The following is a 15,569-nucleotide window of genomic DNA, read 5'->3' as shown; positions in this document are numbered from 1 at the left end:
GCTTAGTAACGCTGAGAATGCAGGACCGAGGCCGTGCGTGCCTGCGTCTATCACCGGGATTTATTCTGATCCATTTGTTCCTTATTTTGCAGGTTCAGACCCATTTAGAAAATCCAACAAAGTATCACATCCAACAGTCTCAGAGGCAGCAGGTGAAGCAGTACCTCTCTACCACCATGGGGACCAAGGTGCCCCTGCACACCTCTGCCCCAAGTACCACCACTCTTATGCCCAACTCTACCGGAGCATCCCCGCAGCCCGAGCAGGCATTGCTCCCCACCGCCTGCAGTGCTCCGAATAGTCCACTAGCCATGCTGAAAATTGGCTCCAATCCTGAAAAAGAGGTGAGTGCAAGTCTTACATTGTCAGCCTGGGCTGCCGTAGGAACTTACTCAGGGCTCTCATTGGCACCATAGTGCTTGTGAAGGCAAACCCCAGGGTCATATCCATCCTGCAAGCATCAGGTCCCCATTTTTTGGGGGCGGCTGGTAGTGTTGGTGTGAACCAGTAGATTGAGGTGGATTCCTTTCTTCTATGGGACCACTGATTTCACACATCTGTCTTTCATTATGAGTATGGAACCGGCTGAGGGGTCTCCAGAGCTTATTAGGCTGTTGAGTTTGGACCAGAAGACCTGCGGCCGTTCCGGTCATCACAGTCCAGACTCGGGTCATTACAGTCACACTATCACTGGACCTATCCTGGGAATCAAGTTGTTGATACGCTCAGGCAACCAGTATCCAGAAAGTGCCCCCTTTTATTCCTCTGGGCCCCTTTTCCATCATGAATCATATTTCAAAACTATTTGTACTAGTGGTCCAGTTGTTCTGACACTACACTTCCCAGCATTCCCTACCCACTTGTGTCTGCTAGGAGTGGTAGTTTATCACAGGGGCAAAAATCTTTGACTGAATTTTTCTCCTCTTGACAATTATTCCACATTTTAGATTGATGATGTCATCGATGAGATCATAAGCTTGGAGTCCAGCCTCAATGACGAATTTATGGGATATGTGGACCGAGGGAACCTACCCAGCACGGTAAGTCATAGCCAATATTTCATTAATTATGGTGGTTGGCAAATTTGGGGGATGTGATGTGCCATTAAATACCCCAGAACACCAGTCCTAACAGAGCTGTCCAAGTGATGCCGTTATACACCTTAGCCGATGTTCACACTGTCAGTATTTCACATCAGTATTTGTAGCCAAAACCAGGAGTGGGTGATAAATGCAGAAGTGGTGACATTTTTATATTATACTTTTCCTTTGATTGTTCCTCTCCTGGTACTCATCAAATACTGGACACGTAATGTAGCTTTAAAGGGAACATACACTTGTACTAAGTGGTTGCATGATAATCATAGATAATTTGCCTTCTGTCAGGTCCCAGATTATAGCAACTGTACATGAGCGCCATGACGTGTACAGCAGTGTGTGAGCGCCATGTGTACAGCAGTGTGTGAGCGCCATGTATACAGCAGTATGAGCGCCATGTGTACAGCAGTGTGAGCGCCATGACGTGTACAGCAGTGTGTGAGCGCCATGACGTGTACAGCAGTGTGTGAGCGCCATGACGTGTACAGCAGGGTGTGAGCGCCATGACGTGTACAGCAGTGTGTGAGCGCCATGACGTGTACAGCAGTGTGAGCGCCATGACGTGTACAGTAGTGTGTGAGCGCCATGTGCACAGTAGGGTATGAGCTCCATGACGTATACTGCAGTGTGTGAGCGCCATGACGTGTACAGCAGTGTGTGAGCGCCATGACGTGTACAGCAGTGTGTGAGCGCCATGACGTGTACAGTAGTGTGTGAGCGCCATGACGTGTACAGCAGTGTGAGCGCCATGACGTGTACAGTAGTGTGTGAGCGCCATGTGCACAGTAGGGTATGAGCTCCATGACGTATACTGCAGTGTGTGAGCGCCATGACGTGTACAGCAGTGTGTGAGCGCCATGACGTGTACAGTAGTGTGTGAGCGCCATGACGTGTACAGCAGTGTGAGCGCCATGACGTGTACAGTAGTGTGTGAGCGCCATGTGCACAGTAGGGTATGAGCTCCATGACGTATACTGCAGTGTGTGAGCGCCATGACGTGTACAGCAGTGTGTGAGCGCCATGACGTGTACAGCAGTGTGTGAGCGCCATGACGTGTACAGTAGTGTGTGAGCGCCATGACGTGTACAGTAGTGTGTGAGCGCCATGACGTGTACAGTAGTGTGTGAGCGCCATGACGTGTACAGCAGTGTGTGAGCGCCATGACGTGTACAGCAGTGTGAGCGCAATGTGTACAGTAGTGTGTGGGCGCCATGACGTGTACAGTAGTGTGTGAGCGCCATGACGTGTACAGCAGTGTGTGAGCGCCATGACGTGTACAGCAGTGTGTGAGCGCCATGACGTGTACAGTAGTGTGTGAGCGCCATGACGTGTACAGCAGTGTGAGCGCCATGTGTACAGTAGTGTGTGAGCGCCATGACGTGTACAGCAGTGTGAGCGCAATGTGTACAGTAGTGTGTGAGCGCCATGACGTGTACAGTAGTGTGTGAGCGCCATGTGCACAGTAGTGTGTGAGCTCCATGACGTATACTGCAGTGTGTGAGCGCCATGACGTGTACAGCAGTGTGTGAGCGCCATGACGTGTACAGTAGTGTGTGAGCGCCATGACGTGTACAGCAGTGTGTGAGCGCCATGACGTGTACAGCAGTGTGTGAGCGCCATGACGTGTACTGTAGTGTGTGAGCGCCATGACGTGTACAGCAGTGTGAGCGCCATGACGTGTACAGCAGTGTGAGCGCCATGACGTGTACAGCAGTGTGAGCGCCATGACGTGTACAGTAGTGTGTGAGCGCCATGACGTGTACAGCAGTGTGTGAGCGCAATGTGTACAGTAGTGTGTGAGCGCCATGACGTGTACAGTAGTGTGTGAGCGCCATGACGTGTACAGCAGTGTGTGAGCACCATGACGTGTACAGTAGTGTGTGAGCGCCATGACGTGTACAGTAGTGTGTGAGCGCCATGACGTGTACAGCAGTGTGAGCGCCATGTGTACAGTAGTGTGTGAGCGCCATGACGTGTACAGTAGTGTGTGAGCGCCATGTGCACAGTAGTGTGTGAGCTCCATGACGTATACTGCAGTGTGTGAGCGCCATGTGGTGTACAGCAGTGTGTGAGCGCCATGACGTGTACAGCAGTGTGTGAGCGCCATGACGTGTACAGTAGTGTGTGAGCGCCATGTGCACAGTAGTGTGTGAGCTCCATGACGTATACTGCAGTGTGTGAGCGCCATGTGGTGTACAGCAGTGTGTGAGCGCCATGACGTGTACAGCAGTGTGAGCGCCATGACGTGTACAGTAGTGTGTGAGCGCCATGACGTGTAGTGTGTGAGCGCCATGACATGTACAGTAGTGTGTGAGCGCCATGACGTGTACAGCAGTGTGTGAGCGCCATGACGTGTACAGTAGTGTGTGAGCGCCATGACGTGTACAGCAGTGTGAGCGCCATGACGTGTACAGTAGTGTGTGAGCGCCATGTGCACAGTAGGGTATGAGCTCCATGACGTATACTGCAGTGTGTGAGCGCCATGACGTGTACAGCAGTGTGTGAGCGCCATGACGTGTACAGCAGTGTGTGAGCGCCATGACGTGTACAGCAGTGTGAGCGCCATGACGTGTACAGTAGTGTGTGAGCGCCATGTGCACAGTAGGGTATGAGCTCCATGACGTATACTGCAGTGTGTGAGCGCCATGACGTGTACAGCAGTGTGTGAGCGCCATGACGTGTACAGTAGTGTGTGAGCGCCATGACGTGTACAGCAGTGTGAGCGCCATGACGTGTACAGTAGTGTGTGAGCGCCATGTGCACAGTAGGGTATGAGCTCCATGACGTATACTGCAGTGTGTGAGCGCCATGACGTGTACAGCAGTGTGTGAGCGCCATGACGTGTACAGCAGTGTGTGAGCGCCATGACGTGTACAGCAGTGTGAGCGCCATGACGTGTACAGTAGTGTGTGAGCGCCATGTGCACAGTAGGGTATGAGCTCCATGACGTATACTGCAGTGTGTGAGCGCCATGACGTGTACAGCAGTGTGTGAGCGCCATGACGTGTACAGTAGTGTGTGAGCGCCATGACGTGTACAGCAGTGTGAGCGCCATGACGTGTACAGTAGTGTGTGAGCGCCATGTGCACAGTAGGGTATGAGCTCCATGACGTATACTGCAGTGTGTGAGCGCCATGACGTGTACAGCAGTGTGTGAGCGCCATGACGTGTACAGCAGTGTGTGAGCGCCATGACGTGTACAGTAGTGTGTGAGCGCCATGACGTGTACAGTAGTGTGTGAGCGCCATGACGTGTACAGTAGTGTGTGAGCGCCATGACGTGTACAGCAGTGTGTGAGCGCCATGACGTGTACAGCAGTGTGAGCGCAATGTGTACAGTAGTGTGTGGGCGCCATGACGTGTACAGTAGTGTGTGAGCGCCATGACGTGTACAGCAGTGTGTGAGCGCCATGACGTGTACAGCAGTGTGTGAGCGCCATGACGTGTACAGTAGTGTGTGAGCGCCATGACGTGTACAGCAGTGTGAGCGCCATGTGTACAGTAGTGTGTGAGCGCCATGACGTGTACAGCAGTGTGAGCGCAATGTGTACAGTAGTGTGTGAGCGCCATGACGTGTACAGTAGTGTGTGAGCGCCATGTGCACAGTAGTGTGTGAGCTCCATGACGTATACTGCAGTGTGTGAGCGCCATGACGTGTACAGCAGTGTGTGAGCGCCATGACGTGTACAGTAGTGTGTGAGCGCCATGACGTGTACAGCAGTGTGTGAGCGCCATGACGTGTACAGCAGTGTGTGAGCGCCATGACGTGTACTGTAGTGTGTGAGCGCCATGACGTGTACAGCAGTGTGAGCGCCATGACGTGTACAGCAGTGTGAGCGCCATGACGTGTACAGCAGTGTGAGCGCCATGACGTGTACAGTAGTGTGAGCGCCATGACGTGTACAGCAGTGTGTGAGCGCAATGTGTACAGTAGTGTGTGAGCGCCATGACGTGTACAGTAGTGTGTGAGCGCCATGACGTGTACAGCAGTGTGTGAGCACCATGACGTGTACAGTAGTGTGTGAGCGCCATGACGTGTACAGTAGTGTGTGAGCGCCATGACGTGTACAGCAGTGTGAGCGCCATGTGTACAGTAGTGTGTGAGCGCCATGACGTGTACAGTAGTGTGTGAGCGCCATGTGCACAGTAGTGTGTGAGCTCCATGACGTATACTGCAGTGTGTGAGCGCCATGTGGTGTACAGCAGTGTGTGAGCGCCATGACGTGTACAGCAGTGTGTGAGCGCCATGACGTGTACAGTAGTGTGTGAGCGCCATGTGCACAGTAGTGTGTGAGCTCCATGACGTATACTGCAGTGTGTGAGCGCCATGTGGTGTACAGCAGTGTGTGAGCGCCATGACGTGTACAGCAGTGTGAGCGCCATGACGTGTACAGTAGTGTGTGAGCGCCATGACGTGTAGTGTGTGAGCGCCATGACATGTACAGTAGTGTGTGAGCGCCATGACGTGTACAGCAGTGTGAGCGCCATGACGTGTACAGTAGTGTGTGAGCGCCATGACGTGTACAGTAGTGTGTGAGCGCCATGACGTGTACAGTAGTGTGAGCGCCATGACGTGTACAGTAGTGTGAGCGCCATGACGTGTACAGTAGTGTGTGAGCGACATGTGTACAGTAGTTGTGAGCGCCATGACGTGTACAGTAGTGTGTGAGCGACATGTGTACAGTAGTTGTGAGTGCCATGACGTGTACGGGAGTGTGTGAGCGCCATGTGTGCAGCAGTGTGTGAGCGCCATGACGTGTACAGCAGTGTGTGAGCGCCATGACGTGTACAGCAGTGTGTGAGCGCCATGACGTGTACAGCAGTGTGTGAGCGCCATGACGTGTACAGCAGTGTGTGAGCGCCATGACGTGTACAGCAGTGTGTGAGCGCCATGACGTGTACAGCAGTGTGTGAGCGCCATGACGTGTACAGCAGTGTGTGAGCGCCATGACGTGTACAGCAGTGTGTGAGCGCCATGACGTGTACAGCAGTGTGTGAGCGCCATGACGTGTACAGTAGTGTGTGAGCGCCATGACGTGTACAGTAGTGTGTGAGCGCCATGACGTGTACAGTAGTGTGTGAGCGCCATGACGTGTACAGCAGTGTGTGAGCGCAATGTGTACAGTAGTGTGTGAGCGCCATGACGTGTATAGTAGTGTGTGAGCGCCATGACGTGTACAGCAGTGTGTGAGCGCCATGACGTGTACAGTAGTGTGTGAGCGCCATGTGCACAGTAGGGTATGAGCTCCATGACGTATACTGCAGTGTGTGAGCGCCATGACGTGTACAGCAGTGTGTAAGCGCCGTGTGTACAGTAGTGTGTGAGCGCCATGACATGTACAGCAGTGTGAGCGCCATGTGTACAGCAGTGTGAGCTCCATGACGTGTACAGTAGTGTGTGAGCTCCATGACGTGTACAGTAGTGTTTGAGCGCCATGACGTGTACAGGAGTGTGTGAGCACCATGTGTACAGTAGTTGTGAGCGCCATGACGTGTACAGCAGTGTGTGAGCGCCATGACGTGTACAGCAGTGTGTGAGCACCATGACGTGTACAGCAGTGTGTGAGCGCCATGACGTGTACAGTAGTGTGTGAGCACCATGACTTATATCCATATATGTTCTATATTTTCAGCTTCCCGTGTCTGCTAATCTGCTGGACATGTATTGTGCTCCAGGAATGACAGCTGCTCCGGGCATCACCGTCAGTAACTCCTGCCCTGCCGACCTGACGAACATTAAGACAGAATACACCGGTGAGTTCATAGCTGTTTTTTGGGCACAGGGCAGTGTAAAGTATGGTGGAGAGAGCTGCTCACTTCTGTTTCATTTTTCTCCTACACAGAGCACGAGGCAAAAGCAATTATGAAGGAGCGTCAGAAGAAGGACAACCACAACCTGAGTACGTATGTCTCTGGTGTATTGTGGCCGTGTAGGCGCAGTATGCAGAGGCACTTATGGCATGGACTCCCTATGCCCCCCATAAAGCTCTGTGCCCCGCCACTTACCCCAACTCTTCCATACACTGCATTAGCAGCTCCTACTTACTAATTCCTGTCCTGAAGATACATTTTCATTTTCCCAATTATTTGAGGTTCCTTTCCAGTCTTTTTTTTTCTCATGATCTGCACATCTGTCGTCATCCGTCTGACTTAATAAGTCCATCAGTAGAAATATCCTGACTCGAGATATCGAGATTGTTACCATAATCAGAAAGAATAGGAACAACGCCCAAACTGGCCGGACCGGCTCCATCAGCATTCCTCTAATGTAAGGACATATCTGCCAGTCCGGGGGCCGATCTGCCCGTACATGTACAGGATTCACAAACAGTCCCTGGCCACAATACAACGCTGACACAATCCTCGTATTCATGGCTGCCGCTCCTCCCTGTTACCTAACATTCAGGGCGACATCATCTCCCATCACGGCAGCCAGCGAGATCTTCGCCGTCCTATTGTGATATCAGTAACACCATTGTTTCCATCCGCACCACTTTTTTTTAGATCTGGTGTGTATTAGTTTTCAATATATTCCTTTTTTTTTTGCAGTCGAACGTCGCAGAAGATTTAACATCAATGATAGAATCAAAGAACTTGGGACGCTCATCCCGAAATCCAGTGACCCGTAAGTTTACTCACCAGCGATATATTGCCATCCATCAAACCTCTCGGATTTGCAATTTGCAAGTCGGGCATATAATTGTGACATGATGTGCAGCAGAAATTTGGGTATGCAGCATATCTGCACAAGTATTAAAAGGGAGCGCTCACCCCCCTTTCTTCAGGCTTAATGTTTTGCCAGTGGGGGTGGTGTGCGCCTGAACATTGACAGTTCGGACCAGTGGCATGGTCGCGGTGCTAGTCAGAACTGTGCGCTCTCCAATGCTGCAAGCAATGACACTTGTGCCTCTACAACACCGGAGGAGCGCAGGGGCATGGGCCGGGTTCAGCCAACGTCAGAGCAGCGCTTACAAACGGTATACCAAACCGCTTGTAAGCGCTGCACTCCTTGCCTAAGAGATCTGCCATCACTGATAGACTGCATAGTCTATAGATAAATGTCTGCTTGCCCTCATTACAAGCCATCCCTAATAGACTGTATGGTCTTTAGATCAATATCCAGGCATCTCTGATAGACCACATGGTCTATAGATCAAGATCCATTGTGCTCTTTACCGGCCATCACTGATAGACCACATGGTCTATAGATCAATATCCATTGTCCTCTTTTCCAGCCATCACTGATAGACCACTGGGTCTATAGATCAATATCCATTGTCCTCTTTACCAGCCATCACTGATAGACCACTGGGTCTATAGATCAATATCCATTGTCCTCTTTACCAGCCATCACTGATAGACCACTGGGTCTATAGATCAATATCCATTGTCCTCTTTACCGGCCATCACTGATAGACCATTGGGTCTATAGATCAATATCCATTGTCCTCTTTACCGGCCATCACTGATAGACCACATGGTCTATAGATCAATATCCATTGTCCTCTTTACCAGCCATCACTGATAGACCACTGGGTCTATAGATCAATATCCATTGTCCTCTTTACCGGCCATCACTGATAGACCACTGGGTCTATAGATCAATATCCATTGTCCTCTTTACCAGCCATCACTGAAAGACCACTGGGTCTTTAGATCATTGTCCGCTTGCCCTCTTTACTGGCCATCACTAATGGACCCTGTGGTATATAGATCAATATCCGCTTGTCCTCCTTACTGGCCATCACTGATAGACCACATGGTCTATAGATCAATATCAAATTGTCCTCTTTACCCCCTTACAGACCTCCGCCGTACTATTACTGCGCATGTCGTGTCTCCCCCTTTGATGGGAGCAGCGGCGGTGAGCCCGCCTCAAAGCTGGGACATGTCAGCTGTTTTGTACAGCTGACATGTGCCTGCAATAGCAGCGGGTGAAATCGCGATCCATCCGCCGCTATTAACTAGATAAATGCCGCTGTCAAACGCTGACAGTGGCATTTATCAGGCCATCAGGCCGGAAATGAGCGCATCGCCGACCCCCGTCACATGATCTATCAAAAAAAAAAAACATTAACCTTATCGCTATACAGCGTAGAAAGGAAAAATTAGGAACGGCAGAATTACGTTTTTTTTTGGTCGCTGTGACATTGCATTAAAATGCAATAATGGGCGATCAAAAGAACGTATCTGCACCGAAATGGTATCATTAAAAACGTCAGCTTGGAACGCAAAAAATAAGCCCTCCCTGACCCCAGATCACAAAAAATGGAGAAGCTACGGGTATTGGATAATTGCACAATTATTTATTTATTTTTTTAGCAAAGTTTGGAATTTTTTTTTTACCACTTAGATAAAATGTAACCTAGACATGTTTGGTGTCTATGAACTTGTAATGAGCTGGAGAATCATAATGGCAGGTCAGTTTTAGCATTCAATGAACCTAGCAAAAAAGCCAAACAAAAAACAAGTGTGGGATTGCACTTTTTTCTGCAATTTCATGCACTTGGAATTTTTTTCCCGTTTTCTAGTACACGACATGCTAAAACCAATGATGTCTTTCAAAAGTGCAACTTGTCCCGCAAAAAACAAGCCCTCACATGGCCATATTGACGGAAAAATAAAAAAGTTATGGCTCTGAGAAGGAGGGGAGCGAAAAACGAGAACACAAAAACAGAAAAGGGCAAGGTCGTGAAGGGGTTACTGGCCATCACTGATAGACCACATTAGATCATTGTCCGCTTGCTCTCTTTACACTGTTGCCTTCATCTCATCGCTTGCATCATGGCTGATGTGTCCCGTCTGTTCGCCCCTTGCAGGGAGCTGCGCTGGAATAAAGGAACCATCCTGAAGGCCTCCGTAGAATACATCCGCAAGCTGCAGAAAGACCAGCAGAGGGTGCGCGATCTGGAGGGCAGGCAGCGTAAGCTGGAGCACATGAACCAGAGCCTGCTGCTGCGTGTCCAGGTAAGGCGCCTCACACAGGCTGGATATTAGCGGCCATGCTCCAACGTCCTATCCTGAATGTTGTCTTGCAGGAACTGGAAATGCAGGCCCAGATACACGGGATCACAGCTGTTCCAGCGTCCACCATGTCAGCAGACCTTCCCAAGGTAGAGTCCATCTCCGAGGTGATGTCACGATTCGGTGCTCAGCCTACCCAGCCCGTGGACCCCTCCACCCTGAACCTCGGCACCCTTCACTTTTCAGACCAGCTGAGTGATTTAGTTGACGGAAACCTGAATTTTCATCTGAGCCTGACGAGCGACTCGGCCATTGCAGACATTCTTATGGACGATGTGTTGTCACCACTCGGAGGAGCGGATCCCCTGCTGTCATCCGTCTCTCCTGGAGCGTCTAAGACCAGCAGCCGTCACAGCAGCTTCAGCATGGAGGACGACTCTTGATCAGTCCTCAGATATTGGACTTCTCTAGTACTTTACTCTAAGATCACCAGTCTCTACCCCTCCCATCAGACTGACAGCTGTCGCCCAGGTGGAGCCCATCTCCAAAAAAGTCACTCCTGAGTGCCTGATGTCTCCTAATCTGACGGCGGCCATGTTTCATTTCTGAAAATGTTTCTTCCTGCTTTGTAGAGGCGACAGTTCTTAAATCTACCCTAGAGATGAGAGCCAGGTTATGTCACCCTGTTCCCCCAAAGTAAGACATCGGCACAATGTAAAGTGTGGAGAGACGGATGATGAAGGTGAATCATGACGTCTGGTCACAGGCGCGATACACGCAGTGATGTCCGGCAATGAATGGAGGACTGGCACGTCTGCTGAGGGAGGGCATGAAGGGCGAAAGAGAGTGCCTGCCGGTGGGCAAAGGGCTGGAGTACAAGCTGGTGTGCAAGATGGCACGATGGGGTTCAGAAAAGAAGGCGTCTGGGTGGGAACCAAGTGTGCAGGTCACAGGATCGGGCTGCGGCCAGATGAAGAACCCACAGGGCATTATATAGTAGGTGGCATCAAAAAGTGGGGATGATGGTGCCGAGCAATAAGCATATGACCCTTGTCCCCTTATGTAGAGGATAGACACTACCCCCCACGCTAGGAAGACCCTTCCAATGCCCGACTGGTAGCCGGACGTTTCACACTCTGGTACCCAGGACGGTCGGGGAATCTCTGCCCTTTCCAAGTTTTAGCTGGGGTCTTGTAGGGTGTTTTCATATAAAAGCATTAATCTGGATCCATGGCAATAATGGGGTGCAGCAATGGGTGGCAGATAGTCACTGTCCTATACTCTGACAACTCTATGGTCTAAAAGTGGTCACAGACAGGAGATAAGTGTTGTCAGACAGACATTACTCGGATCCTCACATATCATCTCATGTGGAGGGTCCATTACTGAACCCCTGCCGTAATGAATGAGGGACAAGCACATGATGTGGTGTGTGGTGTGATGGCAGCATTAATGTATGGTGCGGATGAGAGAAGGGGTGAATGAGTGTGCGGCGTGAAGGAGAGTGTCAGCAGTGCGCCCGTGGTTGGCGCGCATCTTTGGGGGAGTGCAGATAATGGACAGTGAGTGTATTGCGGGTGCAGGTCTCGCCCTATTTCCTCGCTGAGAACGTGTTTCTATATAGAGAATTATCTTATGTGTTTTATATACTACAAACTACTAGATGTTACTATATGCTTTAAATAAAACGTTTTACACACTACGACCTGTCGACGCCATGCTGCGCAGGAGTAAAGGGTTAATAGGAGACAATGAGCAAAATGTATTTTTATAAAGGCGACAGAGACACTGGACCACCTGCTGCTGGGGGGTCTCATTAGGCGATATGGGGGGGAAGTTCTGTGTCTTTAGGCTATGTGCACACGTCAGGATTTCTGGCAGAAATTTTCCTGACAAAAACCTGACATTTCTGCCAGAAATCCGCAAGCGTTTTTTTTTTCTCATTTTTTTGCGCGTTTTTGATGCGTTTTTTCTTGTGTTTTTTCCAAATGCATAGAATAGCGGGAAAAACGTGGAAAAAAACCCCGCAAAATTCAAGAACATGCTGCTTTTTTACCGCGATGCATTTTTTTCGCAGAAAAAAACGCATAATGTGCACAAAAATTGCAGAATGCATAATAAATGATAGGATGCATATGTCTGCAGTTTCTAAACTGCAGTTTTTAAAAACCTGAACGTGTGCACATACCCTTAGACATTTGCAGGAAAGAAATGTTTCGCCATCTGGTGATCATAACTGGTACTGCAGGTGTTTATTACTCTTCAATCACGGTCTCCCGCATTGGAAGGAAACGGACATTCCCCAAGGGCAATGCGATGGTGTATTATTCTTGTGAATCAACTTCCATCTTATAGGTCACGTCCTGTCCCAGATAAGGGCCAATTTACCATTCATGCAGCGCACCAAGACCCATGGGCAGAAGTGGCGACATACAGTGGGGGGGGAAAAAAAAAAGTATTTAGTCAGCCACCAATTGTGCGAGTTCTCCCACTTACAAAGATGAGAGAAGCCTGTAATTGACATCACAGGTAGACCACAACTATGAGAGTCAACATGAGAAAACAAATCCAGAAAATCGCCTTGTCTGATTTGGCAACATATATTTTGTAAATTATGGTGGAAAATAAGTATTTGGTCATTAACAAAAGTTCATCTCAATATTTTGTTATATATTCCTTGTTGGCAATGACAGAGGTCAACCGTATTCTGTAAGTCTTCACAAGGTTGGCACACACTGCTGGTGGTATGTTGGCCCATTCCTCCATGCAGATCTCCTCTAGAGCAGTGATGTTTTGAGCCTGTCGTTGGGCAACACGGACTTTCAACTCCCTCCAGAGGTTTTCTATGGGGTTGAGATCTGGAGCCTGTCTAGGCCACTCCAGGACCTTCATATGCTTCTTATGAAGCCACTCCTTTGTTGCCCTGGCGGTGTGCTTGGGATTATTATCATGCTGAAAGACCCATCCACGTTTCATCTTCAATGCCCTTGCTGATGGAAGGAAGTTTGCACTCAAAATCTCACGATACATGGCCCCATTCATTCTTTCATGTACACGGATCAGTCGTTCTGGTCCCTTTGCAGAGAAACAGCCCCAAAGCATGATTTTGCCACCCCCATGCTTCACAGTAGGTATGGTGTTCTTTGGATGCAACTCAGCATTCTGTTGTCTCCAAACACTACGAGTTTTGTTTCTACCAAACAGTTCTACTTTGGTTTCCGCAGACCATATGACATTCTCCCAATACTCTTATGGATAATCAAAATGCTCTCCAGCAAACTTCAGATGAGCCCGGACATGTACTGCCTTAAGCAGGGGGACACGTCTGGCACTGCAGGATCTGAGTCCCTGGCGGCGTAGTGTGTTACTGATGGTAGCCTTTGTTATGGTGGTCCCATCTCTATACAGGTCATTCACTAGGTCCCCCCGTGTGGTTCTGGGATTTTTGCTCACCGTTCCTGTGATCATTTTGACCCTACTGGGTGAGATCTTGCGTGGAGCCTCTGATCGAGGGAGATTATCAGTGGTCTTTTATGTCTTCCATTATTATTGCTCCCACAGTTGATTTCCTCACACCAAGCTGCTTGCCTATTGTAGATTGTCTTCCCAGCCTGTTGCAGGGCTACAATTTTGTTTCTGGTGTCCTCCGACAGCTCTTTGGTCTTCACCATAGTGGAGATTGGAGTGTGACTGTAGTTGTGGACAGGTGTCTTTTATACTGATAACAAGTTCAAACAGGTGCCATTACTACAGGTAATGAGTGGAGGACAGAGGAGCCTCTTAAAGAAGTTACAGGTCTGTGAGAGCCAGAAATGTTGCATGTTATTAGGTGACCAAATACGTATTTTCCTCCATGATTAAAAAAAAAAAAAAAAAAAAAAAAAAACTCTTGCCAAATCAGACAAGGTGATTTTCTGGATTTGTTTTCTCATTTTGACTCAGATAGTTGTGATCTACCTATGATGTCAATTACAGGCCTCTCTCATCTTTGTAAGTGGGAGAACTTGCACAATTGGTGGCTGACTAAATACTTTTTCCCCACTGTATAGGTTCAATAAAAGGGTCAGCAGAAAAGGCGAGCACTAAGCCCTTACTGTTATGGCTGGCAATCAGGCAACACAGCGTGCAGTAATCAGCGCACATACAGAGATCTGGCAATAACCAAAAACAATAGGACGAGCTCTGAGACGTGGAATCTCTGTAGACTGCAGTACCTGATCTATCCTCACACAACTATAAGCAGCAGTGGATTGCGCCTATCTCTACCTATGCAACTCGGCACTGCCTGAGGAGCTGACTAGCCTGAAGATAGAAATACAAGCCTGACTTACCTCAGAGAAATACCCCAAAGGAATAGGCAGCCCCCCACATATAATGACTGTTAGCAAGATGAAAAGACAAACGTAGGAATGAAATAGATTCAGCAAAGTGAGGCCCGATATTCTAGACAGAGCGAGGATAGCAAAGAGAACTATGCAGTCTACAAAAAACCCTAAAACGAAAACCACGCAAAGGGGCAAAAAGACCCACCGTGCCGAACTAACAGCACGGCGGTGCACCCCTTTGCTTCTCAGAGCTTCCAGCAAAAGTTAATAGCAAGCTGGACAGAAAAAACAGAAAACAAACTAGAAGCACTTATCTAGCAGAGCAGCAGGCCCAAGGAAAGATGCAGTAGCTCAGATCCAACACTGGAACATTGACAAGGAGCAAGGAAGACAGACTCAGGTGGAGCTAAATAGCAAGGCAGCCAACGAGCTCACCAAAACACCTGAGGGAGGAAGCCCAGAGACTGCAATACCACTTGTGACCACAGAAGTGAACTCAGCCACAGAATTCACAACACCTTACTGCCCCTCAAGCACAATTCCATTTTTTTTTTTTTTAACCAAAAACAGTGATTCTATTTCATTACTTATTTATTCCACATTCACTGTATGGGTCAAACATTATATTTTATTAGTTCAGTTACACGCACAGCATTAAAAAAAAGGTTATGTTTGTTAAGAGGCACGCTTATAATACAAGCTCCTGCCACTGATGCCCGTATACTCCCTAAATTATGCGCCCCCCCCTCGTGGCTGCATAATTCCCTATGCTATGGGCTCCCCCTAGTGGTGGCTTCATAAATTCCTGTAGAATGAGCTTCTACTAATGGGGTCTGTATAATTCTCTATACTATGACCATTCCCTAGTGGTGGCTGTATAATTCTCTATACTATGAGCTCTCCCTAGTGGCGGCTGTATAATTCTCTATACCATGAGCTCCCCTAGTGATGGCTGTATAATTCTCTATACCATGAGCTCCCCCTAGTGGTGGCTGTATAATTCTCTCTACTATGAGCTCCCCCTAGTGGTGGCTGTATAATTCTCTATACTATGAGCTCCCCCTAGTGGTGGCTGTATAATTCTCTATACTATGAGCACCCCCTAGTGGTGGCTGTATACTCCCTAAACTATGCACTCCCACTCAAGGTGGCTGTATACTACCTAAACTGCAATCCCCCTCGAG

General features: G+C 49.0%; 1 protein-coding gene across 1 annotated transcript in view; it reads left to right on the top strand.

Annotated features, from left to right (window-relative positions):
• The window catches only part of TFE3 (transcription factor binding to IGHM enhancer 3), a 33,881-nt gene extending 22,119 nt beyond the window's left edge, over positions 1–11,762 (top strand). The window contains exons 4-10 of the mRNA XM_069747940.1: positions 93–344; positions 948–1,040; positions 6,730–6,850; positions 6,940–6,996; positions 7,646–7,721; positions 9,916–10,063; positions 10,135–11,762. Coding sequence (XP_069604041.1) covers positions 93–344; positions 948–1,040; positions 6,730–6,850; positions 6,940–6,996; positions 7,646–7,721; positions 9,916–10,063; positions 10,135–10,503 — 1,116 coding nt within the window. The 3' untranslated portion in view covers positions 10,504–11,762. The remainder of the gene's footprint in view (positions 1–92; positions 345–947; positions 1,041–6,729; positions 6,851–6,939; positions 6,997–7,645; positions 7,722–9,915; positions 10,064–10,134) is intronic.
• The last annotated feature ends 3,807 nt before the right edge of the window (positions 11,763–15,569 follow it).

Source organism: Ranitomeya imitator, chromosome 2 (assembly GCF_032444005.1).
Source record: "Ranitomeya imitator isolate aRanImi1 chromosome 2, aRanImi1.pri, whole genome shotgun sequence".
Lineage (NCBI taxonomy): Eukaryota > Metazoa > Chordata > Amphibia > Anura > Dendrobatidae > Ranitomeya > Ranitomeya imitator.
Note: the sequence above shows the minus strand (reverse complement) of the source record. Positions and strands in the feature narration are given on the sequence as shown.